Raw genomic sequence first — 26,115 nt, forward strand, 5'->3', positions numbered from 1 at the left:
ATTCGCCAGGGTATGCCTAGCTGAGCCGCCACGTGTGCGGATCACCGGACTGGATGGACCCCAGATCTGATCCGGTGCAGGCATTTCTTATGTTCTTATGATAAGAAATACAGGTTATGAATAGTAAAGAAAACATATAGGGAGGGGGAAAACAAAAAACCCAAGGGAAACGGAGTCTGGGCTGATATAAAGCTCCTGATCCTAATCTGTTGTCAGGTTAATAAACTGAAACTACGGTAGTTTTATTCATTGTCAAATGCATCTTTAAAAAGAAAGCACTTTAAATTGCTCTTAAATCTTTCCAGATTCATTTCTTCGCGCAAGTATATAGGAAGTAGATTCCATAATTGGGGGGCCGTAACAGAGAAGATATTTTGTCGCCGTGTATTTATGGTTTTTAAAGTAGGAACTGTCAGGAGATGCTGGTCAGTAGATCTGAGTGATCTAAGGGGAGAATAAGGGACCAATAATCTATGGATAAAGGCTGGTGCTTTGTAAAGAAGGGATTTGAAAGTCATAAGACATAATTTATGTTATATGATATGCCACCGGAAGCAACTTCTGCCCTGTGTAGCTTCCCTTAGAAAATAGCTACTGTGACCTCTTATGGCAGCTCACTGAATTACACAAATTACTATGATCTGCCACCAGAGGTCACGGCATATTCTGTTCTGATGATGACTTAGGATGTAGGAATCTGTTAGGAGAAATCAGAGGGTGAGTAAGATTGTAGTATTCACTGGACCCTTTAAATAGCAGCCAACGTTCCTGGGGTGAAAAATTAATAGGAATATACCAACGTCCACAGCTCAATACAAGTTGTAGTGTTTAGTTTTCCTAATAATAAGTTGCTTGTCATGCAGTTGTAGCATATAGCTTGTGTTATGATAAAATAATATGCATTATGATAAAAATGTATGGTTTTATGATTTAATGTACACCCTTTGGCAAAACTGGGTGTTATTCCCTTAACACTGGTAAAAAATACTTCCCCTTAACTAAATTTCTGAATCAATTTCCTTTTCCTATATTTTAGCTTTGTTTGGTTGTTTCAGGTTAAATATTGGAATGATGCAACGAGGAAACCAAACTGAAGTGACAGAATTTATTCTTCATGGGCTCAACGTCAACGGGGGTTCACAGTACGCTTTGTTTACATTGTTTTTAATGATCTACACTCTCACGTTGATTGGAAATATATCCATCATCATGTTGGTGTGGTCCAACATTTCCCTCCACAAACCTATGTACATTTTCCTGAGCAATCTGTCTTTTGTTGAAATCTGGTACACAACCAGCACTGTTCCCAAAATGCTTTGTGGCTTACTCTCCAAGATGAACTCTATTTCATTCAACGATTGCTTCCTACAGTTTTATTTCTTCTTCTTATTTGGTGCAGCTGAGTGTTTTGTTCTCACCATCATGGGTTACGATCGATATCTTGCCATCTGTCATCCTCTCCGCTACAATATCTTAATGAGCACTAACAAATGTTGTTTCTTTGTTGCTTCAGGTTGGATTGGTGCAATCCTCTGGTCTTTGTTTCCTGTAATATTAATATCAAGGTTGCAATTCTGTGGCAATCAGATTAATCATTTCCTGTGTGATCCAGGACCTCTTCTGGAACTTTCTTGCATGAGGCACTATTCTATAGAATTATTCATTACTCTACATATTGGCCTGTTTGTCTTCATTACGTTCTCTTTTACCTACATTTCATATACTTTTATTATACAAACCATATTAAGAATCCCATCCGCAATTGGGCGCCGTAAGGCCTTCTCTACATGTGCCTCCCACCTCACTGTGGTGACCATTTTCTATGGATGTGCTATGTATATATATGTAAGGCCATCAGGTAATCACCTATTAAACATAGATAAGGTAATAGCTGTGTTCTATACAGCTGTGACTCCTCTACTGAATCCTGTAATCTACACCCTAAGGAACAAGGAGGTCCGGGAGGTGTTGAAAAAGTTGATGCGATTTTGATTTTTTTTTTTTTTCTTCCCAAATCTGTCCTTGGAACCAACAGCCAATCAGGGTTTCAGAATATCTTTATATATAGAAACTAGAGGTCAGAATTGAGATATCCAGGTTAGGGCATGCTCAATTCCAGTCAAATTTTAAAAATAAAGGTCTGCTGATCCAGATCCTTTTCTAAAATACCTGGAGGACTGTTTACGTCAAAAGCAGCAGGGCAATCCATTTCACAAATATCTATTGAAAAATAAATGAACAGCATAGACCCGGCACCTTATTACTACTATTAATATTTATTATTTCTATAGCACTATCATATGCCCACAGCGCTGCACATTAAACGCACAATAGACAGTCTCTACTCAAAAGAGCTTACAATCTAATTATGTTAGACTCACAGGACACAGGGTGAAGGGAAATATAAAGGAATGAAGAGGTAGAGGGGATAGGGGCTACAGAGGAAATGAGATATAGTATATTATATGTTGAAAGGGTTAGGACCTAAACCCAGCTTCCAAAAAATGGGCTTTGAGGCTGGATTTGAATACTACCAGAGATGGAGCCTGGCATATCGATTCAGGCAGGTATATGGTGCAGCAAGGCAGAAGGGGTCGAGTCGGGAGTTGGCAGTAAAGGAGAAGGGTACAGATAAGAGAGCCATACCCAAATAATGGAGTTTCCCGGGTGGTGTGTAAGGAGAGATAAGAGAGGAGAGCTATTGAGGAGCTGCAGAGTGAGTATACTTGTAGGTTTAATGGAGGCGTTGGCTCTTATGAAAGTGATGATTCATCAGCTTGTACATATAAATGTTATATACCACACATGGAAGAGGAGCACTTATCAAGGTGTGGTGAAAAGTGAGTTGTATCACTGGGGTTACTAACCTGACAAATCTCAATACTACAGTTTCCTGATTCTCATGGCAAATTAATAGCATAGCTTGCCAGCTACCTCACCAACCTCATATCATGGCCCAGTGCTCCAGTATCACCTCTTAAAAGGCCAGTGATGCTGACTCCCACCTCCAAACAACACCTACACCTACCAGATCAGAAGCCCCATCCCTCCCAATCAGAAACCCCTATGCCCCAATATTCCATGGACTTACCAGCATGTTACTGGGGATCTAGCGGGTCCCCAGTTGTTCCTGTCTATGCTGGTGCCTTCTACCAATATGGCACCCCCTAGCAATAATCTCATGGTAAAATAGCCCCATCCATTTATAGGGATTATTTTTTCAGATATAATGTGGCTTGCATTGCTCTCCAGAAATGATGTATAAAATTTATATACTAATGAGCTGCTTTACATGTATTTGAATATTTTGTCTCTAATTACTAACTCCCTCTTTTACTAAGGTGTGATAACTGATTAGCATGCGCTAAATGCTAACACATCCATAGACTAACATACATGCACTAATTGGTTAGCACCCCTTAGTAAAAGAGGGCCTAAGTGGCCCATTGTGCCATAAATAATTGAGTCTCCTTCATCCCTTATATAAAACCCTGTCTAAAATAAGAAACTTTTAAAAAACCTTTGAGATAGTATAAAACAAGGAAACTTTCCCTATCCACTCATATTCCCATTATAAAATGTGATATAAATATGCAGATTTTAGTCTTGTACAAGTTACATCCAAGTGTGCCAGCTTGAAATTACTGTATGATGTAAAAGAGGGCTTTTTGAAATGGTATTTAAATATATGTGTGATATATGTATATGTAGTTACTTATATATGGATATGTGTTTTTTATGTCATGGCCTTATGGTACTATCTGGACAGCTCCAAAATAAACTTTGCTTTATATGAATTTATGTCCTCTGTGTTTTGTTTAGTTCCTTTAGATCTTTTCTGAATTGACAGCTTGAAATCTTTGAAGGCCTTATCCGCTAGCCAATGTGGTGTCCCACAGGGGTCAGTGTTGGGACCGCTGCAGTTCAATATATTCATAAATGACCTGGAAACAGGGACGAAGTGCGAAGTTATAAAATTTGCGGACGACACAAAACTCTCCAGTAGGGTCAGAACTGTTGAGGAATGCAAAGATCTACAAAGAGACCTGAACAAACTGAGCGAGTGGGAAGAAAGATGGCAGATGAGCTTCAATGTAGAGAAATGTAAAGTCTTGCATATAGGGAAAGGAAACCCAATGTACAGCTACACAATGGGAGGGAGGGTACTGGGGGAAGGCAAGCTAGAAAAAGACAGTGGTATCGGTGGATAAAATAATGAAGCCGGCGGCGCAATGTGCAGTGGCCTCAAAGAAAACGAACAGAATTTTGGGCATTATCAAAAAGGGTATCACTACCAGAACGAAGGAAGTTATCCTACCACTGTACCGAGCGATGATACACCCGCATCTGGAGTACTGCGTCCAATACTGGTCGCCGTACCTTAAGAAGGATATGGCGATACTCGAGAGGGTCCAGAGAAGAGCAACTAGGATGATAAAAGGCATGGAAAACCTTTTGTATGCTGAAAGGCTGGAGAAGCTGGGTCTCTTTACCCTGGAAAAACGGAGACTTAGAGGGGATATGCTAGAGACTTATAAGATCATGAAAGGCATAGAGAAGGTGGAGAGGGACAGATTCTTCAGACTAGCGGGGACAACAAAAACAAGAGGGCATTCAGAAAAATTGACAGGAGACAGTTTCAAAACAAATGCTAGGAAGTTCTTCACTCAGAGGGTGGTGGACACCTGGAATGCGCTACCAGAAGAGGTGGTAGGGCAGAGTACAATATTGGGTTTCAGAAAGGGATTGGATGACTTCCTGAAGGTGAAGGGGATTGAAGGATACTAAATGAATAGGGGATACACATTTTAGATAAAGGATCACTTACAGGTCATGGACCTAGGGGCCACCACGGGAGCGGACTGCTGGGCATGATGGACCCCTGGTCTGACCTGACAGAGATTCAGAATGTCTTTCTTTTTAAAAAATTATATATATAATTATGAAATTTTTCAAAAAACATACAAAAATTGTTTTTACAGGGGTTGAACTCTATCATTTGTCCTGTGTAAGATATTCAAAGAGTTGCAAATGGCAATTTCATCTTTCTGCCCCAGTTTACAAACTTTCACATGTAAGTTCAGCTAAATAAAGAATATGAAGGTGGACATGAATTAATTTGCATTAAGGTGTATGTTTTGGGAGATACGCTCGTGTACACACACTGACAGACAAACATGAAAGATGCAATGAAACTCTTTATTAGATCAGAAGCCTGAGCTTCACAAGCTTGGGGAAAGGAAAACAATCCCTTAGTTCAAAGGCAGGAGTTTCAAAATGAGCGTGTGGTTTACAGGACCCCAGATACCGTATGTGGTCAGTGGCTGCCATGACCCCAAAATACAGGTTGCAACTTTCTTTCTCTAGTCAGGGATCATGGTCTATTCCCAGCTACATCCCACAACAAAGTCCACACATACAGGCTTCCTCACAGTCATCTGCTTCCCCAGGTTTCACCTCCACCTTCAGCTACAAAGGTTCTAGCTGCACACACAGGTTTGCTTTAAGCCTCACCCTTAATATCAAAGTCAGTCACTTGAGGGCCATTCTGTTTTCCTCATGCTTTCCTTCAGCTCAAAAATAGCGAAGATCTCTCTTGCCGGTAATCGCAAGGTTCAGGGAGATCACGAGGTTTAGGCAGGAGAGATTAGGCATCTCTCCTGCCGATATCGTTACTGGTGCGGTGGGGGGGGGGGGGGCAAGTTTCCGGGGCTGCTGAGCTGATTGCAGCAGCTGCGATCAGCTCAGTAGCCCCTATTCGGAACGTATACCTGACGGAACGTATAAGTTCCGTCTGGCAACCTGTCAAACCTTTTGGTTATGGCTGTCAGACGACAAAGTTTAGGCCGGCCTACCTCCTACCCTATCCACTCCTCCAAAAATGCCTTTTTTCTCTAGGCGTTCAGAGGCAGGGTAAAGGCCTAAGCTGGTTTAAGATATGTCTAAAACCAGCTCTGATTATTAGTACTTGGATGATCAGTAGGCCACTTTTTGAACGTTTTTTAAATTATTATTATGATCCCCATAGCGCTTATGTCACCCGAGGGCAGGAATTTTCAAAGGTCCACAGATCAAACAACTTATAAATGACCCACATTTCATAGCATCAGTGAATGAAATTGAATCATGTGCCTGGTCTTCATTTGTTCTTGTGAAAAACTTGGCTACAAGGTAGACAGCTACTGTCGCACACCCGATAGTGAGTAGTCAGAATGGCTACCGGGTGCTGCGCACAAACACAGTTCCTGCGTGCCTTTACGACTTGAAAGGCCCTGCTGGTGATAATAATGTGAGGTAAACACAAAAATTGCTCAGGATGCTTCAGCTTTTAAAGATAGCACACTTTATTTATCACAGTCACTGTGCTTAAGTCCACATTCAAAAGGAAAAGAAAAACAAAAGAAAGCTCAGTAGTTCAGCTTATTTTACAGCCAAACCTGAGCAGCCCTTTCCTCAGGGTAAGTCTTTCTTATGTAGTCCTTATTATGCAATTCAAAAGTCAGTTTGTTTTCACAAGCACGCTGTGTTAGCCTGAGAGTATCACAGGCTTTTCCCCTTTTAAGCTAGAGGTCTGCACGGGAACGGGGATCGCGGGGATCCCGCGGGTCCCGCGGGGATCCCGCGGGTTCCCCCCCTGGCCCACGGGACTCCCACGGGGACGCCCCCTGGCCCACGGGACTCCCACGGGGATGCCCCCCTGACCCACGGGACTCCCACGGGGACGCCCCCTTGCCCACGGGACTCCCACGGGGATGAAAACAACCTACCTAAATTCTGGCGATGCAAGTCTGGCGTCGCGTCGGGAAATAGCCATGTTGAGCAGTGAGCTCAGCACGTACACAGATGAAAGCCTTGCTTGCTGATTGGTCCGGCGGCCCCGCCCCACCGTGCCGCCGGACCAATCAGCAAGCAAGGCTTTCATCTGTGTACGTGCTGAGCTCACTGCTCAGCATGGCTATTTCCCGACGCGGGCATTAGGCTGTTTTTTGTCATTTCGGGTGGGGGATGGCAGCGGCAGCAGCAGCCTGAAAAAGAAATCATCCTGGCCGGGTTCGGTGTCATGCTCCGGAGCTTCTACAGCCTTCCTATCTCCCTCTCCCTTCTACCTGCGGCTCTCTTCGGCAACTCAGCAGCAGCTTCTGACGTCGGGGCCTACCCTCTGCGAGTCCCGCTTGTTTCAACTTCCTTTTTCCACAAAGGTGGGACTCGTAGAGGGAAGGCCTCGATGTCGGCAGCTTGTCTTGATCACCGCTGCTGACGAGTTGCTTAAGAGAGCCGCGGAGCAGGGGGGTGTTGCCAGGTGCAGGTAGAAGGGAGAGGGCCAGATGCAGGACTCGTGGGTGAGGGAGCAGAAGAGAGAGAGAGAAAGAGAGAGGGGAGGGAAACAAAAGGAAATATTTCATACTGGGCTGGGCCGGAGTGGAGAGAGGGTGGAAAGATTCTGGCTACAGGGTGCATTAACAAAGGAAAAAGGGGGAAAGCTGAAAATGGAGATAGTGACACAAAGAAGAGAAAGGGTAAGCAGGACCTTCTGAATAAGGATAGAGATACAGAGGGGACAAGAAGAGGAGGTGAAATAGAGACATAGAAGTAATGCTGAAAAAGTGTGTGTGGGGGGGGAGATAAAGACATTGAAAGGGCAAATGGTGAATATGGGGTAAAGACAAGGACAGAGACAAATGAAGATTCTGAAAAAGTGGTGAGATAGGGATATAGGTGAGATGGACACAAAGAAGGGTGATGCTGGAAAATAGGTGGAATGGTAATTCTGACAGACACAGAAGGGAAATGCTGGATCAAGGAGAGATGGGGCTCAGGCTGGATGGAATGAGGAGAAATGCCTTGTTGGCCCGGAACTTCCTCTCCTACGTCAGAATTGACGTCAGGGAGCGGAATGCTGGTCAGCGCGACGCTTCTGCAGGGAAAGCTTGGGACAGCGGTGGCTTGGGGACTATTCCCCGATGGCGGTGGCAGCAAACCGAGTGGCTTGGGGGAGGGCACGGAGAAAGAAAGAAAGGGGGCAGACAGAGAGACAGAAAGAAGGGGGAACAGGGAGACAGAAAGAAAAAGTTGGGGGAGAGAATGAGGTCTGGAGGAGAGGAAACATACAGGAGGCTGAAAGAAAGGAAGAAAGATTGGATGCACAGTCAGAAGAAGAAAGTGCAACCAGAGACTCATGAAATCACCAAACAGCAAAGGTAGGAAAAATGATTTTATTTTCAATTTAGTGATCAAAATGTGTCTGTTTTGAGAATTTATATCTGCTGTCTATATTTTGCACTATGGCTCCCTTTTACTAAACCGCAATATTGTTTTTTAGCGCAGGGAGCCTATGAGCATTGAGAGCAGCGCGAGGCATTCAGCGTAACTCCCTGTGCTAAAACCTACTATTGTGGTTTAGTAAAAAGGGAGGGGGTGTATTTGTCTATTTTTGTATTTTGTTACCGAGGTGACATTGCATAGAGTCATCTGCCTTGGGAAATGTATATGGCAGATATCTTTGTTTTGTGTTCAAAAGAAAAGGAAATGCATTTCTGGTTTTATTTCTACAGTGTTGAAGTACTTGTTGGCCCTTGCTGTGACTGGTGGGGATCCCCAAGCACCGCCAGCAGAGGACCTCCTCTAGAGATGGTCAGAACTCCCCTCCACCAAGCGCAGCAGTCGCTGGCAGCATCCATGAGCCACTGAGGTGCCAGCATCTGTGACTCAGGGACGCTACTGCTGCCTGCCAAGCTTGGCAAAAGGGACCCCAGGCCAACTGCAAAGGAAGTCCTCAGCTGACAGTTTGTGGGTTCTCATCAGCTGAGTATTTATATTTTATATTTACATTAGAGGTTCTGGTAGAAACCCATTTACAAAGTATGTATTCTTCCCAATTAATATTTCCAAATTAATAGTCTCTTTGCTTATTTGTAAATGGGTCTCTACCAGAGCCTTTAATTCAGTAGCATAATTAAATAAAATAACTATTTCTGAAGTTTATAGGGAAGGATGGTGACGGAGGGGATTCCTCGCGGGGACGGGTGGGGACGGAGGGGATTCCTCGCGGGGACGGGTGGGGACGGAGGGGATTCCTCGCGGGGACGGGTGGGGACGGAGGGATTCCTCACGGGGACGGGTGGGGACGGAGGGATTCCTCACGGGGACGGGTGGGGATGGGTGGGATTTTGGCGGGGACGGGTGGGGACGGGTGGGATTTCTGTCCCCGCGCAACTCTCTATTTTAAGCCAGCAAAGCTGGCGGGGGTGGGGAGTTGCTGAATCCACTTATTTAGCTTGCCAGAAAATGGCCCCTCTATCCCAACCTAGGATCTTTGTGGATTCAGACCCCACAACTCCCACTGCACAATAATCAGCAGCTAACTTGGCCTTATCAGAAAAAAGGCAAACCAAAAATATTCCAAACAGAGTTCACAGTCCTTCAAAGAACAAAAAGGTTTCTTCAGGGTGAGACTTGATAAGAATTCTCCCCCACACACACAGTCCCAGCCAGCACAAGTCCCAGGTGTCTCAAACACAAATCAGGCTTGTCAGAGAAGAACAAACATAGCAAAAATAACTTAGCTCTCTCTCTCCTGCAGTCTTCTCAACTGTCACAGGCAATGTCCATGGCTTCCTCAGGTAAGCTTGCCAAAGGGAAATTACTCAGGTCCTCCATTTCTATCTCGTTCCCTTGCTGAGACAGGGGAGCAGCACCAGGACATGAGTCTTCTTCCCAGGTTGGATCCAGACTGCCTCTTCCCAGCTTGGACTGCTGGTTATGACCAGGTTTGAGAAAGCCACGCCCTGCTCTAAAAGGAGAATGGGTTGGCTTTTGCTGAGCCTTCTGGTGTTGCTCAATTAGTCTCAGGAGCTGGGTGCTAGCTTGATTAGGAGCCTGCCTACCAGAGTGCTTCTTAGCAGGGACTGTTCTAGGTTCAGAGAAGTTTTTAAACTCATTCTGCTTCCCCTCCCCCCAGGGCTCCTGCTCTTGGGCAATCTCCTCAGGGCTAGAATCCTGTTCCCCACTGCTAGCACTGCTGCTGCATTGATCAGCCCTTTTAAAGATCAGGGGTTTTTGTACTTTCACAGGCACAAACCTGACCTCAGTAGCAGGTTTGTGACACTACGTACAATTCGTAGAGGATATGTTCTTTCATTTCAACAGCCTTGATTGTAACATGAGTATTAAAGTCCATTATCTGCACAGTCACTTAGATTCCTTTCCAGAGAACCTTGTTAACTTAGGGGAGAGGGTTCATAGATAACCCCGCGAAAGACAAAGGCGCGCGCCGACAACTGAGCGCAAGACGGAGGCACGCGCTGAAGAAAATTACAGTTTTTAGGGGCTCCGATGGGGTGTTTTGTTGGGGAGCCCCACCAGTTTACTTAATAGAGATCGCGCCGGCGTTATGGGGGTTTGGGGGTTGTAACCCTCCACATTTTACTGTAAACTTTACTTTTTCCCTAAAAACAGGGAAAAAGTGAAGTTTTCAGTAAAATGCGGGGGATTACAACCCCCCAAACCCCCCACAACGCCCCCACAACACGGCGCAATCTCTATTAAGTAAAGTGGGGGGGTTCCCCCCCACGCCCCCCGTCGAAGCCCTAAAAACAGTAATTTTCAGTGGCGCGCGCCTCCGCGCTGCGCTCAATTGTCTGCGTGCGCCTTTGTCCCGGCGCGCTTTTGACCTGACACCAGGAGAGAGTGTGGCGCAGTGGTTAAAGCTACAGCCTCAGCACCTTGAGGTTGTGGGTTCAAACCAATGCTGCTCCTTGTGACCCTGAGCAAATCACTTAATCCCCCCCCTTTGCCCCAGGTACGTTAGATAGATTGTGAGCCCGCCAGAACAGAGAGGGAAAACTGCTTGAGTACCTGAATAAATGCATGTAAACCGTTCTGATCTCCTCTGGGAGAACGGTATAGAAAATGGAATAAATAAAAATAAATTAAGTGAAGAGCAAGGTGAAAGATTTCACCACGATATAAAAACAATGGAAGCCAGATACCAAGGAAGATGGGATGATACATGATGGCAGACTATTGTTGGAATCTTATGCGGGATTCTCCTGGCTGATCCCACTTTCAGAAGTCTTACAAAAGGAGATTCTTGTATGTTGAATGACTGGAAAGTTTGTATCAGAAACTTGTGATTTTGGTATACTTTTCTTTTAATTTTTAATATGTTTCCTTCAAACTTAAAAGATATTAATTTAAACAGTACATGAAAATATCCTGATTTTTTAATGGGCAAGCACAGTGAAGGGTGCTATATGGCACATGTTCTGCATCTCAAAAACGGATGCCATTTTTGGAATCAGTAGTTCAAATATACCAAGAAACAGGTCTAACATTTGAGGCACCAAAACGAGTGTTGGCCAGTGTTATCTATTGCTAGATTCAGAATGTCTTTGTTAAAATTTCATGGCTTCATATATCTATTAGATTTAATATACATGGAAGCTGTTGCATGGTATAATCTCCTTTTGTATTTTCACATTTCACTTGTTAAAATGTCAATAAAAAGATTTAAAAAATGAAAAATATTTAAAAAATGTTTCTGTTTATAGGGGTTATTTATTCAGTTCACGTATTTAGTGAAATATATGAATATACTGTACATGATTGAATTTGTCAAAATTATTTCTCTACAGACTCACAATAAGTGAAAAATATTTTTAGACTATGGATCACAGGAAATCACTGAAGAATAACAAAATGTGCCGTTCTATAAAAAAATGTATTTATTTATTTATTTTAAACATTTATATTCTGCTTATCAACTCGGCTTCATCTGCCTCTTCTCATCGGCCCTGGGTAGTGGCACCTTCACGGAGGCCAATCCAGGACATAAGTACCTGGCAAAACCCCAAATAGTAGCAGCATTCTAGAGCCTCAATGCCTAAGAGCCAAACTCACTAGTGATGTGACAATGACTTGATTGTCCTATACTTGGCTCACATAAGAACATAAAAATAGCCTTACTAGATCAGATCAATGATCCATCTAGCCCAGTATCCAGTCTTCATGGAGGCCAATCCAGGTCACAAGTAACTGGCAAAACCCCAAATGGTAGCAGCATTTCATGCCACCGATCCAGGGCAAGTAGTGGCTTCTCCCATGTCTGTCTCAATAGCAGTTTATAGACTTTTCCTCTAGGAACCTGTCCAAACCTTTTTTAAAACCAGCTACATTTGGGGTAGGGGATTTGATTTGTGGTAGGAACTTACATCAGAGGGTAGATGGTTTCATTAGGAGGGTGGGAGCTTTAGTGGAGGAGTTCCAGGATCTACATCATGGCGGTTGGGTAAAGGACCATCCCAAGGGCTATATAAGCAGTATGACCACAAGGGATGTAAGGAAGACCACAGAGCAAATAAGACTCCCCATCCATTGTATCTCAGAGCAATGGACTTTCCTCCTGCTTCCTGCCATCCCCAATCACCTCACCACACACACACACATATCCAATCCCAGGGTTCTTAATGTATTAATTTTCAACCATCATATTCTAAATTTGAAAGACACTATAAAATTATTTGTATTAATGTATGCACAGAACTACAGAGGAATTAATGACCTCCACTGGGCACCACACTTCATCTAAAAGTTCAAGATTATTTGTTGATCTAAGACTTGCAGTTTATTCTCCTTGGGGTTTGCTACCTGCAAGAAACATAACCATGTATAAAGGGTCTCCTGAAAGAAGAAGAGGAATCTCAGTCTAAACCATGAGATTAAAGTTAGGGGAGTGAGAGGTGGAAGGTTGTGTTGAATGTTTCTGCTTTCAGTAATATGGAAAATTTACTCTTGAAAAGCCAAATTCCCAATCAAATCTCTTATCCATCTGCTTATTAGTGCTGAATCAAATACTTCAATACATTCTGGAAACTCACAGTAAGTAGCACAGCTTGTCCTCTTTCTTTGTCTTCAATAATTTATAGGCTCTTTTGAACAGGGATTGTCTCTTAAATACTGTATACTGCACATGAACAATGCTGTGTACGCCTAGTGGTGTTCTAGAAATGATAAGTGGTAGCAAGAATTTATTAAATCAATAGTGTCAAAGCAAAGCTAAAAACCAAACCCAAACCCAGCAACAGCAAAACTGTATCTTTCACTTCTAATAAATCCACTTAAGCACAGAGCAAATCCTTTCTTCTCACTTTTGGTTCATTTGGGTGTTTCCTAAATTGATGGGTTATTTCCATTCACAGATTCATTTTAAATTTTTTAAAAAATAAATCAGTATTAGCTATCTTAACACACATTCATTTGTAGGTTCATTCACAAGTATTAAAATGATTTGGCATGCAATCGAATGCGTTTTAGCAAATGACCATTCCCAAAACACTCCAGAGGTACATCAAATAAAATAAATATAAAAAATAAAATGGTACAACAGATTTAGAGCACTGGCCACCTTACATCCACAGGGGATCATTTTCATTTCCTCACCATCCTAGAAGATATAAGTAACAACGGCACCAGCGTACACAGTCTTTCAACACCAGGCGGCTTTCCCACAAAGAGGGTAATCTAGTAGTCACTGTGGGCCTCGTATGATGCTACTTCCTTGGAGCAGCTTGCTTGATCCTAATTCATCAATGACGCTGAAACTGTGATTAAAGACACTATTTTTCATTTTTACTTTATTTTTCTTATCATATTACGAATTTTCTTTAACCTTAACTATTGTTTTTAATTCTGCCTTTATTATGTTCTATCTCCTTCATTTAAATTCTCTCCAAAATTCTATTGTCCAACGGCTCTCCCTCTTACAACTATTCCTTTTTTCTCCTCTCTTCCACTACCAAAGTACTATTCAGATCAATGCTGTCTAGTTAAAATGTTTAACCTTAATCTTCTTCTTTATTTTTCACTTCTTTAACAACTTTCAGGTGCTTTAGTTAGATTGTGAGCCTTCGGGACAGTAAGGGAACTTATTAAGCACCTTTCTTACTTCTTATTTTTAATTTTAAATGTATATTTTCTTAAAACCGCTTAGAACCTAACGGATGTAGCGGTATACAAGAAATAAATTACATTACATTACATTACATTACATATTCTTTTCATTCCAGATTCTGGATGCAGAAATGAGAGTAAGAGCTTTCCTAAATAAGAGTTCAATAAAACACATTTGCGTTTACAATAACAATTATTTAATGCTTTCACCTTTAAGAAAAATGGAGTGGAATTGTGCTTATTAGAAGGTCATGGCTGGACAGACTTGCACGGGCTGTGTCTGTATATGGCCATTTGGGGGAGGATGGGCTGGAGAGGGCTTCAATGGCTGGGAAGGTGTAGATGGGCTGGAGTAGGTTTTGACGGAGATTTCGGCAGTTGGAACCCAAGCACAGTATCGGTAGAGCTTTGGATTCTTGCCCAGAAATAGCTAAGAAGAAAAAAATTAAAAAAATTTAAATTGAATCAGGTTGGGAAGACTGGACGGACCATTCGGGTCTTTATCTGCTGTCATCTACTATGTTACTATGTTATGACAGCTATCCACCAAGAAGGAGGGGTGTTTGACCTAGTGGCTAGAGCTGTTGCCTTAGCACCCTAAAGTTGCAAGTACAATCCCAGATTGCTATTTGTGCACTCTGGGCACATCACTCAGCTCAAATATTCAAAACATGACCTATTTGAGTGTGTTCAATAAGTCTTATGGAATATTAATACAAACACCTCAACCAAGTCTCCAACCTGTTGACAACAACCCCAGACTACAAGATATTCAGAAAGGAAATAAAAACTATACTCTTCAAGAAATCCCTTAATAAAGCTTAATACCATGATAAAGCTTAACCCCCCTCTTACCATCCCCTCCCTAACCCCAGATCCTACTTTTCCCTCTCTTGGAAACCTTCTCTGATCTAACGTTGTAACCCTTCTTCCATAACTCTTTTTGTAATCCGCTTTGAACCGAAAGGTAATGGCGGAATAGAAATCTGTAATGTAATGTATGTTACTACAATTCTCTTTTTTTATTTTATTATTTAATTGTGTTTAATTTTAATTAGTGAGTAACTAGATCTGCTGATATATATTTGATGACTTTTACTCTTGCCCTTACTCAGAATGTTATGATTAAGTGAGGGATATGAAGGAATTTTAAGTTTGAATTTATGTTGAGTATATTTTATTAGATTATAAATGTAATAGAAATTGGTTTATAATGGTTATAATATGTGGAATGTGTTGTTCGACTGAATATTACGTACAGTATGTTTTGTATGGGAACCGCTTAGACCTAAGCAGTCTATAAGTTTTAAAAATAAATAAATAAAACAAATATTATATAATCCAACTAGAAACTTACTGATAGTGCAGAATATAAATCATATTAATAAATTAAAAAAAACCTCACAAAGAGGAAGTGAAACTATCTTTCAAAAATTATACTGCATTCATAACAGTGCAGATGCTGTGTATCTCAGTGAGGGATGAGTAGACATCTTAAAACTGAAATTACCATATAAAATGGTAGTTGTGTTACTGGATTCTTGGGGCTTATTTTACAAAGCCGCGCTAGCGGGTTTAGCGCATGTGACTTTTAATCACGCGCTAACCCCCGCGCTGGCCGAAAAACTACTGTCTGTTCAAGAGGAGGCGGTAGCGGCTAGCCCGGCCGGCGGTTTAGCACACGCTATTACATGCTATTACCTTTGTAAAAGGAGCCCTTGGTTTAGTCATGAATCGATAACAAATATGACTGTTGTATATTTTTTATCTGCTATCATCTACTAAGTAAAGTTATTTTTATTCCATGTCTTCCAATTTTATGCATCGTAACTGAATTGGCAGCTTCCTAAGTACATGACTTCTGCAGAGTTCCAAGTTATTCTGCAACAATCTTTATTTTGGGAGTGCCGAAGGGATCTGTACTGGGACCGGTGCTATTTAACTTATTTATAAATGATCTGGAAATTGGAAATTTGCAGATGACATTACACTGTTCAAAGTTTTTTTAAAAATGCAGATTGTGAAAAATTGCAGGCAGACCTTAGGAAATTGGAAGACTAGGTATCCAAATGGCAGATTCAATTTCATGTGGACAAATACAAAGTGATATATATTGGGAAGAAAGGCGCGCAACCGAGCGCAGACAACTGAGCACAGGACTTAATTGTGCCGAGGAAAAAATTTATTTTAAAGGGCTTCGACGGGGGGGTGTTGGTGGGGAATCCCCCCACTTTACTTAATAGAGATCGCGCTGGCATTGTGGGGGATTTGGGGGGTTGTAACCCCCCTCATTATACTGGAAACTTAACTTTTTCCCTGTTTTTTAAGGAAAAAGTTAAATTTGCAATATAATGTGGGGGGTTACACCCCCCCAACATGGCAGTGTGAAGCAGCGCGATCTCTATTAAGTAGAGTGGGGGGTTTCCCCCCACACACCCCCATCAGAGTCCTTTAAAAGATGTTTTTTCTTCGACGCAATTAAGCCCTACGCTCAGTTGTCTGCGCTCGGTTGTCGGCGCGCCTTTGTCCTCGGACGCTTTTGACCCGTCAACCCCACGAACTGTACATTAATGTAACACCCTTCAATAAAAAGACCTCTTAGTCAAGTAATTTCATTTTCTTATGATTTTCAGGTTAAAGATTGGTATGATGCCAGGAGGAAACGAAACCTATGTGAAAGAATTTATTTTTCATGGAATCAGCATCAATGAAAGTTCACAGGCTGCTCTATTTATGCTTTTCTTATTGTTCTACATTCTTACATTGACTGGCAATATATCTATCATCATGTTGGTATGGTCCAACACTTCCCTCCACAAACCTATGTATATTTTCCTTAGCAACCTGTCCTTCGTTGAAATCTGGTACACAACTACTACTGTTCCCAAAATGCTTTCTGGCTTGCTATCTCAAATTAACTCTATTTCTTTCAAAGGTTGCTTTACACAGTTTTATTTCTTCTTCAGCTGTGGTGCAACTGAGCATCTTCTTCTCACCATCATGGGTTATGATCGCTACCTAGCCATTTGTTATCCTCTCCACTACAATATCTTAATGAGCAATAAGAAATGCTGTTTCTTTGCAGCTTCCTGTTGGATTGGTGCTTTCCTTTGGTCTTTGTTTCCTATAATATTAATATCAAAGTTGCCGTTCTGTGGCCCAAATAAGATTAACCATTTCCTGTGTGATCCGGGGCCTCTCCTGGAACTCTCTTGTGTGAGGTACTTTTCAACAGAATTAATCCTTACTCTATATTTTGCCATATTGGTCTTCAGTACCTCCTCTTTCACTTTTATCTCCTATGCTTTCATTATACGAACTATATTGAGAATCCCATCCGCATCTGGGCGCCGTAAGGCCTTCTCTACTTGTGCCTCCCACCTCATAGTGGTGTCCATTTTTTTTGGATGTGTTATGTATATGTACATTAGGCCTTCAGGGAATCACCCATTTCCCTTAGATAAGGTAATAGCTGTATTTTACACAGTTGTGACTCCTCTATTGAATCCAGTAATCTACACCCTAAGGAACAAGGAGGTCCTGGAGGTGGTGAAGAAGATGATGCGATTGTGAAAAATTATTCTTCTGTTTGTCTATATTATATACTGTATATTAAATAGGATGTTTCTCATAGCTGTCCCAGGGACTCCACAGTATGTCAGGGTTTCAGGATATCCATTTTAAATCCCATTGCACTTACAACAGAGATAAGAATGGAGATGTCCAGGTAGGAAAAAAAACAACAACAAAGGTGACCAATGGTGTTCAGTCTCTTTTTATTGTGATTGGCTTGACACGATGGTGTTTCGACCCACAAGGAGTCTTGTAGTTGTTGTGATAGACAGAATCACAATGCTCTTTTTACTCATCATGCAGGTTTTATACCGAGTAGTACTTTCCATGATGAGTAAAAGAGCAAGTAGGGACATGCAACTGTATTTTTCTAGCAGATACAGTGACAGAATCCATTTTAGATATTCATTGCAAAAATGTAGAAGTTAGAGATTCCACAACTTCTACACGTAAGCAGTTACTCCTTTTCACAAATTTATATATGTAAGTACTACAAATTAAGAGGGGTAGTTATCAAGGAGTTCTAAAAAGTGTGCTCTTGCCGTGCTTTGATTAAGCATAGGAATAACTAACCTCAAAACTGCAGGTTGCTACCTTACAAGCAGCGTTATTCCAGTGGCTGGGAAGTATTAAGGAGAATGACTTTCTTTATCCTCCCTCCACCCCGTTTACTAAGCCACGGTAGAGGTTTCTACTGTGATCTAAAGCGTTAAATCCTCTGACGCTTATAGAATTCCTATGAGTGTTGGAGCATTAAGAGCTCTGGGCCACGGTAGAAACCTCTACCGTGGCTTAGTAAAAGGGTCCTTAAAGTCCTGTCGATAAAACAAAATAACTTTTCAAAAACTATGGGGTCCTTTTACTAAGGCGCACTAACATAATAGAACATAATGGGTACTTTAATATTTAGTGTGTGCTAATCTTTAATACACGCTATGTATGCTTTTCAGCCAACATTAATTTTTCCTCATACACATGCAAAGTGGTGAATAAGAAATGCAGATTTTAATCCCACAGCCGTGGTCACTTGAAATTTCTGTATGTTGTCCATGTGTAAGTAGTGGCTTTCTGAAATTGTATTTAAACATGATTACATATGTAAATACTGCTACTAAATATTACCATATCTCACCATATCTTAAAAAATTGCGTTGACTTCTAGTCAGCCTTCAGAGTCCAGTATAAAGCAGTGATGATTTGCCATCAACGTATGTACGGAAACATCCCAGAATTGCTTAAAAGCAATGCACTCAGCTATACACCAAAAAGATCTTTGCGTTCTGAGAATTTAGCGCTACTGAAGACGTCTTTGAACCCAAGACTTGTCGAGGCTGGTAAAATGACCTTCTGCTGCGCAGGAGTGAAGTTATGGAACACCTTGGTGGGTCTGATACAAAATTGCTGTGAAAAGGGGAGTTTTGGAAAATTACTAAAGACGCAGCTCTTTGTTGATGCCTTTTTTTAGGTATTTTTGACAAAGTTGATGAACTATGCATGATTTTTTTATCCACATTATGATTTCTCCTTGAAGATTGTTTTAATGTTTATGTTATAATATGTTTTTTAACTATGCATTTGTTTTTATGTGTTCATTTTAAATACTATGTATGTAAATTTTGTAATCCGCTTACTTTTAAACGGTATATAAATTTTTAAAATAAATAAATACTTAGGGCTCCTTTTACAAAGGTGCATTAGGGCCTTAATGCATGGAATAGTGCGGACTAAATTGCTGCGCGTGCTAGCCGCTGCCACCTCCTTTTAAGCATGTGGTAATTTTTCAGCTAGCGCGTGCTATAGTGCGCTAATCTTGTGCGTGTGCTAAAAACACTAGCGCACCTTAGTAAAAGGAGCCCTTAGACCAGGGGTGTCCAACCTGCGGCCCCGTGAAGTATTTTGTGTGGCCCCGGTTGAGGGCGATGCAGTGTTGTCTTCTGCTACCCCCGGATGTTTACCATCTTGCCGGCTCCCTCCTCTGTCTTGCGTTTGCGCATTTGTGCGGCCCCAGAAACATTTTTTTCGGCCAATGCGGCCTAGGGAAGCCAATAGGTTGGACACCCTTGCCTTAGACACAGAGATGTGTATTTATTTATTCATTTATTCAACCCGTCCTCCCAAAGGAGCCCAGAACGGGTTACAAGAGTACATTCACAATATAAGCAGGACAAACTTTGGTGGGAAAAATAAACTTGGGGCTCCTTTTACTAAGCCGCTTTAGGGCACTAACGCACAGAATAGGGCACGCTACATTGCTGTGTGCACTAGACGCTAACACCATCATTGAGCTGGCATTAGTTCTAGCCACATAGCGCGTGGTGTAGCGTGCGGTAATATCCTGTGTGCGCTAAAAACGCTAGCGTACCTTAGTAAAAGGAGCCCTTGGTATAAATTTCAGCTTTTACAGTATAGTCTTAACATACTGATTTGGAAATATAAACTTAGTGGACATAGAGTGGTTTAAATTACATGATTTTCTGTATGGATATAGCCTAACATAAGGTAAAATGGCTTTGTAGGTTTGTGCGTCATTGAAGTATGGTGGGTTTTTGGTCCGTGGTCCGAAGTAAAGGTCAGTCAGGGATGCAGATGTAAGCTAAGGAGCTGGGTTTGTAAAGAGGAAGGTTTTCAAGGCCTTCCTGAAGTTCCATAGACTGTTTAAAGATCTGACAGATGTGCCAATATCTGGGTATGAAATGGGAATAAGAGCATTTCTGGGCTGTTTCAGATGTGAGTGAGCGACCGGGTGGAATGGCTAGCCGTTTTTCTGCTTGGGATCTCAGTGATCGGTTGGGGACATAAATTTGGGGTTTTGATGCTATGTAGCTTGGTGTCATCTTGTGGAATGTCTTGACAGATTCAAAATAAATGTTGATTTACTTGAATTTATATCTTATATATTTGATATCCCTTTTAGATATTTCTTATTGTCTTAAAGCTTAAGACCATCGGTTGAATTATATACTGCTAAATTATTAAATTAAACATATACTTGCAACATCTGTAATATTTCCTACCCCTACCACTAAGAATACTACAAAGCTCATTTACATTTATGGGTTTCTTAACATTTGGCACACACTAAGCTTTAAAGAGTTCTCTTGGGCCCTCTTTTACTAACCTGGAGTAGAGGTTTCTTAGGGTTACCAGATTTTCCAGCACAGAAATCCAGACCCATGGCTTCTCCCCCATGCCTGCCCAGTTCTGCCCAGCCCCCACCCCATTCTGCCCAAGTCATACCCTCTTCTGCCCCCCCAGTCCCGCCCTCTTAATCCATTTGCTTGTCAGGAGGGGATATATGCATGCGCTGGGGTGACGCAATGTGGTCACATGCATCTGTGTGCCATCACCGTGTTGCATCCATGAATGCCCAAATGCCGTCCTGACGTCAATGGTAGCTTTTCAAAACCTGGACAAAGTGCTGGGTTTTAAAAAGCTGTCCAGACCCCCAGACATGTCCTCGAAAAGGAGGACATATTTGGGAAAATCCAGACATATGGTAATCCTAAGGTTTCTACTTTGGCCCGGAGCACTAAATGCTCCAGTGCTACTTTGATGCTCATGGGAATTCTATGAGCATTGGAGCATTAAGGTCATGATTCTAGAACATGCACATCCCCATGGCAGGCGGCAGAAGACATCCTGGCAGTCAATTGGGATGCACATTTGGGAAAAAAAAACCTACCTGAGGCAGGACGCCCACATTGTAGCCCTAGAGCTCATCTATGGAGACACATACTCACGCTTAAGCATGCCCAAGGCAGGGCGTGGGCATAGCTTTGCCTGGAAGTGGTCTTGGCAGGCTTAAGTGTGGGTATGCATCTCCATAGCTGGGAGACAGATGCCTGAAATGTAAGCCTGCAAAATGCTGGCCTACATTTCAGGTATCTGTCTGGGAATGTAGGTCTGATTCTGTGTAGGATGCCAGTGCGTGAATGACGGGCGATCAGTGGCCGCTTCTTAGGCAGCCACCGATACCAGCGTCCAATATAGAATCATGGCTTAGCAAAAGGTGGGGGGAGCTGGTTTGTTGAAGTTAATTGAATGCAAATGTTAACTTTTTTTGCCTTGATGCTTTCATATAACATGAATGATTTGATAGTGACTAATGCCATTCACACCAGGCAACTGTCTGCTGATGAGTCATAGCCATGCAAGTGGTCATGTATATTGGTAATTTAAATGGCACCTAATTAAATGAATTATAGTTCATCGTGTTCCGATATGCAAAATACTCGCCAAAGAACACAGCATTTCTGAGGGCCTCCAGGAACTTTGTTATCGACAGAATGCAAATTCAGGAATGGAAGGATCGATACAAACAAATAAGACTCAATGGCAATAGAAATACGACTCGACACAGACAGTAGCTTAAAGTCATGTGATTCCAAAATTGATGGACAGCTATTTGACTGGTTTTGGAAACAAGAAACTGAGGCATACACATTATTGAGAAAACCATAAAGAGGGAGGCTACAATAATAGTTTGAGAGAGAGGATTTAGGGAGTTCAAGGGTAGAGGAAAGATATGATAGAGACATTTAAATACCTACATAATGTAAATGCGCATGAGTAGAGTCTCTTTCATTTGAAAGGAAACTTTGCTATGAGAGGGCATTGGATGATGTGAAGAGGTGATAGGCTCCGGAGCAATCTAAGGAAATTCTATTTTGCAGAAAGGGTGGTAGATACATGGAACAGTCTCCCGGAAGAGGTGGTGGAGACAGAAACTGTGTCTGAATTCAGGAGGGCCTGGGATAGGCACGTGGGATCTCAGAGAGAGAAAGAGATAATGGTTACTGCGGATGGGCAGATTAGATGGGCCATTTGGCCTTTATCTGCCATTATGTTTCTATGTTTTTAAATGGCTGGTTGCATAAACATCAAAGTGTTTATGCATGCAAGTCAAAAACAACCACATAAAGTAGAAGAAATTATAATACTCTTTCAAAAGTATGTTATAAAAATGTGTAAATTAAGAAATTATCCATTATCACATTTTAGGTCATCGTTCTAGTGCAGGGGTGTCCAACCTTTTTGCTTCCCTGGGCCGCATTGGCTGAAAAAAATGTTTCTGGGGCCGCACAAAGACAGAGGAGGGAGCTGGCAAGATGGTAAAAATCCGGGGACAGCAGAGGAAAACACTGCATCACCCTCGACCGGGGCCACACAAAATACTTTACGGGGCCGCAGGTTGGACACCCCTGTTCTAGTGGGTAGCAGATTCTGGAGGACTGATTGGTGGTGACATAGGTAGCGGAACACTTTTTTTGTTTGGGGGACCCAAAAGCTCTGCTCTAGACCCTACCCCAGAATCCCCATGCTCCACCCCAGACCCTGCACAAGCCTTGCCCCATACCCCACCCCCATAATAATAGACTAATTGTAAATGTAATTTCTTCCATTCATTTTTTATATACACATTATGGTAACCACAAAATAAACTACACAAAGCATGCTCTATTCCCCCTCCTTACCCCTGCATAGCATTTCTTCCTCTGTCCTCCATCCCATTTGCAATGTCTCCCTCTCTCTCACTATCCACCAGCTCTCTTTCTCTCATTCCCTCCCTTGCTGCAAAGGGAGTGGAGAAAGAAAGAGAGAGAGGGATCCAAGGTGCATCTCTCCAACTCCTTTTACTACCACATCCAACATTTCTCCCTTTCCTATCCCCTGGATTGTGTGCAGCATCTTTCGCACCTGCCCCCCCCCCCCCCGCCCTCATTCCCATGCCCAACATTTCTTCTTCTATCACCACTCTACAGCACCATGCTACATCTCTTCCTCCATTTCCTCCACCTCTTCCTGACATTCCTTTCTCTTGCATCCCTATCCATCTGTCTCACTGTTCCCTATTCACCACCACATCTAACATTTCTCCCTCTCATCTCTCTCTACCTCACTCCTATCCCACCACCATGTCCAACAATTCTCTCCCTTCCTCTGTCCAAAAATTATCTTTCTTCCTTTCTCCTTGTACACCATCTCTTTCCCTCTCACTCACACCCATTCTCCCTTTCTATTCCCTCCCCCCACCTTACCATCTCTTTCCCTCCCTCCCTCCCTCCTTCCATCTTATGTCCCAAGTTTATGCCCCCTCCCTGCTGTATCTTAATGCTCTCCCTCTCTCCATTCTGTGTCCCAAGTTTGTGCCTCCTCCCAAGGTTGTATACCTGTGTTCTGGCTGGCTCTAAGACATCCAAGTAGGTCTCCTCCTCCTTTCTGCCAGCTGCACTTCTTTCTTTAAAAAGCCATAGGCAGCAGAAGCAGAGTATGGCCAGAGGTCCTGGTGTGCTGGCTGTGTGGCCTGCTACCAAAAGGTGCATGGCCATGCAGCTTAGAGGTAACATTGCTTTATTCCTTTTCACTTTTTATCATATCAACTTTCTTTCTCTTTCTCTCATCCCCTAGATTTCACATTTCTCATCCTCTCATTCCCTTTTATCTGCTTCCTATTACCATATTTCTACCCTCATATACTCATTATTCTGCTCACTCATCTCCTTGACAACTCTCCAACATGGATCCATCATTTCTAGCATCTTCCCTCCTTATGGTTTACTCTACCCTCATTTCCTCCATATCTTTCTTTCGCTCTCCCTCCAAGTGCAACATCTCTCCATCTCTCCTCCCTTTCCCCTTCCACCCCCCAGTCCATATCCCCTCTGCCTTTCCCTGTCCATCTCTCCTCTCCCTCCTCTGCTCTCCCTGAGTCATCTATCTCTCCCTCTCCTTCGGTCACCTCCTCTGAATCTTTTTCCCTTTCCCCATTTTTCCTCTCCACATCCATCTCTCCCTTTCTCCTCCTCTTCCAACCCACCCTCTTCTATCTCTCCTCTCTCCCTTTCACCTTCTTCTACCATCTTTTCCTGACCCCCGCAGCCTTCCCCCATGTCCATATCCCCCTCTCTTGCTCCCTCTGTCCTCCTCCAAATCCATCTCACTGTTCCCCTTCTACCCCCTCTGCCATCCCAAAGTCCATCTCTCCCTGTCCTTCACAAATCTGACATCTTTCAATCCCTCTCTCCCTCCTTCCTTCCCTTATGCCATTCCTGATTCTCACATCTCTCCTTCCTTCATTCCCCTTTGAGTCCAACATCTCTCCCTTCCCCCACTCCCTCTCCCAAGACCTATATTGCTCCCTCTCTAACTTCTACCCCTCCCCCAAATCTGAAATGTTTCAGGAGGGGCAGTATTCCAGTTGAAGTGACATCTTGCTGCCTGCCAGCAACCCTGCTGGTTGGCTCTCTCTGCCGCATCCTTTCCCCATCTCCTCCTTCCCTCCCCTCCACCTGTTCATCTGTCCTGAATTTCTTGTAACACTTGCTGGGTGGTGGAACTGATTCACTGTATTGCTCTGCCACCAACTCCAGCGTATTTTCTCCACTGCAGCCTGGCCTCTCTGACAACTTCCTGTTTCTGCTGGGGTAAGCCACAGTGGAGAGAAGATGCTGAAGCTGGTGGCAGAGCGATGCTGTGAATTGGTTCTACTGCCCAGCAAGTGTTATAAAAAATTCAGGGTAGATGCAGAGGGGAGGGGGGCGGGATGGAGTAGATGTCAGGCAAGGAACGTGACAGAGAGAGCCAACCAGCAGATACATTGGCCAACCCTTGAGAGTGCTAAGTCTGCTGCTTCAGTTGGTGTTTCTCTGCCCTGTCGGCCCTATTATTACTGGCAATTTATGGGGAGTCCATGGCCCCTGTTGCCTCCCCCATTCTGACACCTATGGGTGGTGAGCGGTGTTTGGTGGGCATTCACAATTTGACTTGGTGGTTTGCCTAGTCATAAGCATTGTACTTAGCTTGCAATATGACAAGAACAATAGTGGAGGGCCCTCAGATATGACAATATGGCAGAAAGGGGTGAGGAAGAAGGAATGTTTCACTGGTTAAGCTGTCTAATGTTACATCCTCCCCTGTTCTGTAATGTATGATTTCCATTATGCATTTTCCACTTTGTCTGTCATAAAGTAATATGCATTTTGATAAAATGCGTGATTTTGCTTATTAATATGTGCCTTTTGGGATACATTATGTATAAATAAAGCTTTGGCTGGATGTTGTTCCAACCAATCAATTAGTTGTGTGCTCATTACACTTGAACCCAGTCCTAGGATTGATGAAACATTAATCTACCACAAAATTCAATACTGTCTAAAACTGTTCAAATGGAAGGACTTTTAAAAAAAGCTTTGTAGATAAGCTATACACATACGTAATTACAGAAGAATTAATTGCTTCTACAGAGGACAGCACTTCTAAAAGTTCAGGATTCTTTGATGACCTAAACTGCCAGTTTATTCTCTATGGGTACTGCTATCTTGCAAGAAACAACCCTTTAAAAATATAGGATGAGGAATGCTACTGCCTTTTGAGTTATCTGGAAAGAAGAGGTGTCTCGGGAATAGACAAAATCATGAGCTGAAAGTTAGTAGAGTGAAAGAAGTCTGTGATGCAAGTTTCTGCCATTAATAAGATAGAAGATTTGCTCTTGAGAAGCCAACTTCCCAATATGTCCCATCAGATCTCATCTGTCTGATTTGTAGAGCTGAAGAGACAATAGAAAAAGACCTCATTACGTCCTGAAGTCCAGTAAGT

The 26,115-nt window shown here is 42.6% G+C and overlaps 2 protein-coding genes across 2 annotated transcripts; both read left to right on the plus strand.

Annotated features, from left to right (window-relative positions):
- The first annotated feature begins 1,071 nt into the window (after nt 1-1,071).
- On the plus strand, nt 1,072-1,992 carry LOC117349696 (olfactory receptor 11L1-like). Its single transcript, XM_033923288.1, has one exon. It carries the CDS (start codon nt 1,072-1,074, stop codon nt 1,990-1,992), a length of 921 nt encoding a protein of 306 aa, XP_033779179.1.
- A 14,604-nt stretch (nt 1,993-16,596) lies between these two features.
- Nucleotides 16,597-17,520, plus strand: LOC117350881 (olfactory receptor 11H6-like). The gene has a single exon (XM_033925577.1). It carries the CDS (start codon nt 16,597-16,599, stop codon nt 17,518-17,520), a length of 924 nt encoding a protein of 307 aa, XP_033781468.1.
- Nucleotides 17,521-26,115: the final 8,595 nt, after the last annotated feature.

This window comes from Geotrypetes seraphini, chromosome 16 (assembly GCF_902459505.1).
Source record: "Geotrypetes seraphini chromosome 16, aGeoSer1.1, whole genome shotgun sequence".
NCBI classification, from domain to species: domain Eukaryota; kingdom Metazoa; phylum Chordata; class Amphibia; order Gymnophiona; family Dermophiidae; genus Geotrypetes; species Geotrypetes seraphini.

What these genes read in the sequence shown, in the direction of transcription:
- LOC117349696 (XM_033923288.1), top strand. Translation starts at nt 1,072, where the DNA reads ATGCAACGAGGAAACCAAACTGAAGTGACAGAATTTATTCTTCATGGG.
- LOC117350881 (XM_033925577.1), top strand. Translation starts at nt 16,597, where the DNA reads ATGCCAGGAGGAAACGAAACCTATGTGAAAGAATTTATTTTTCATGGA.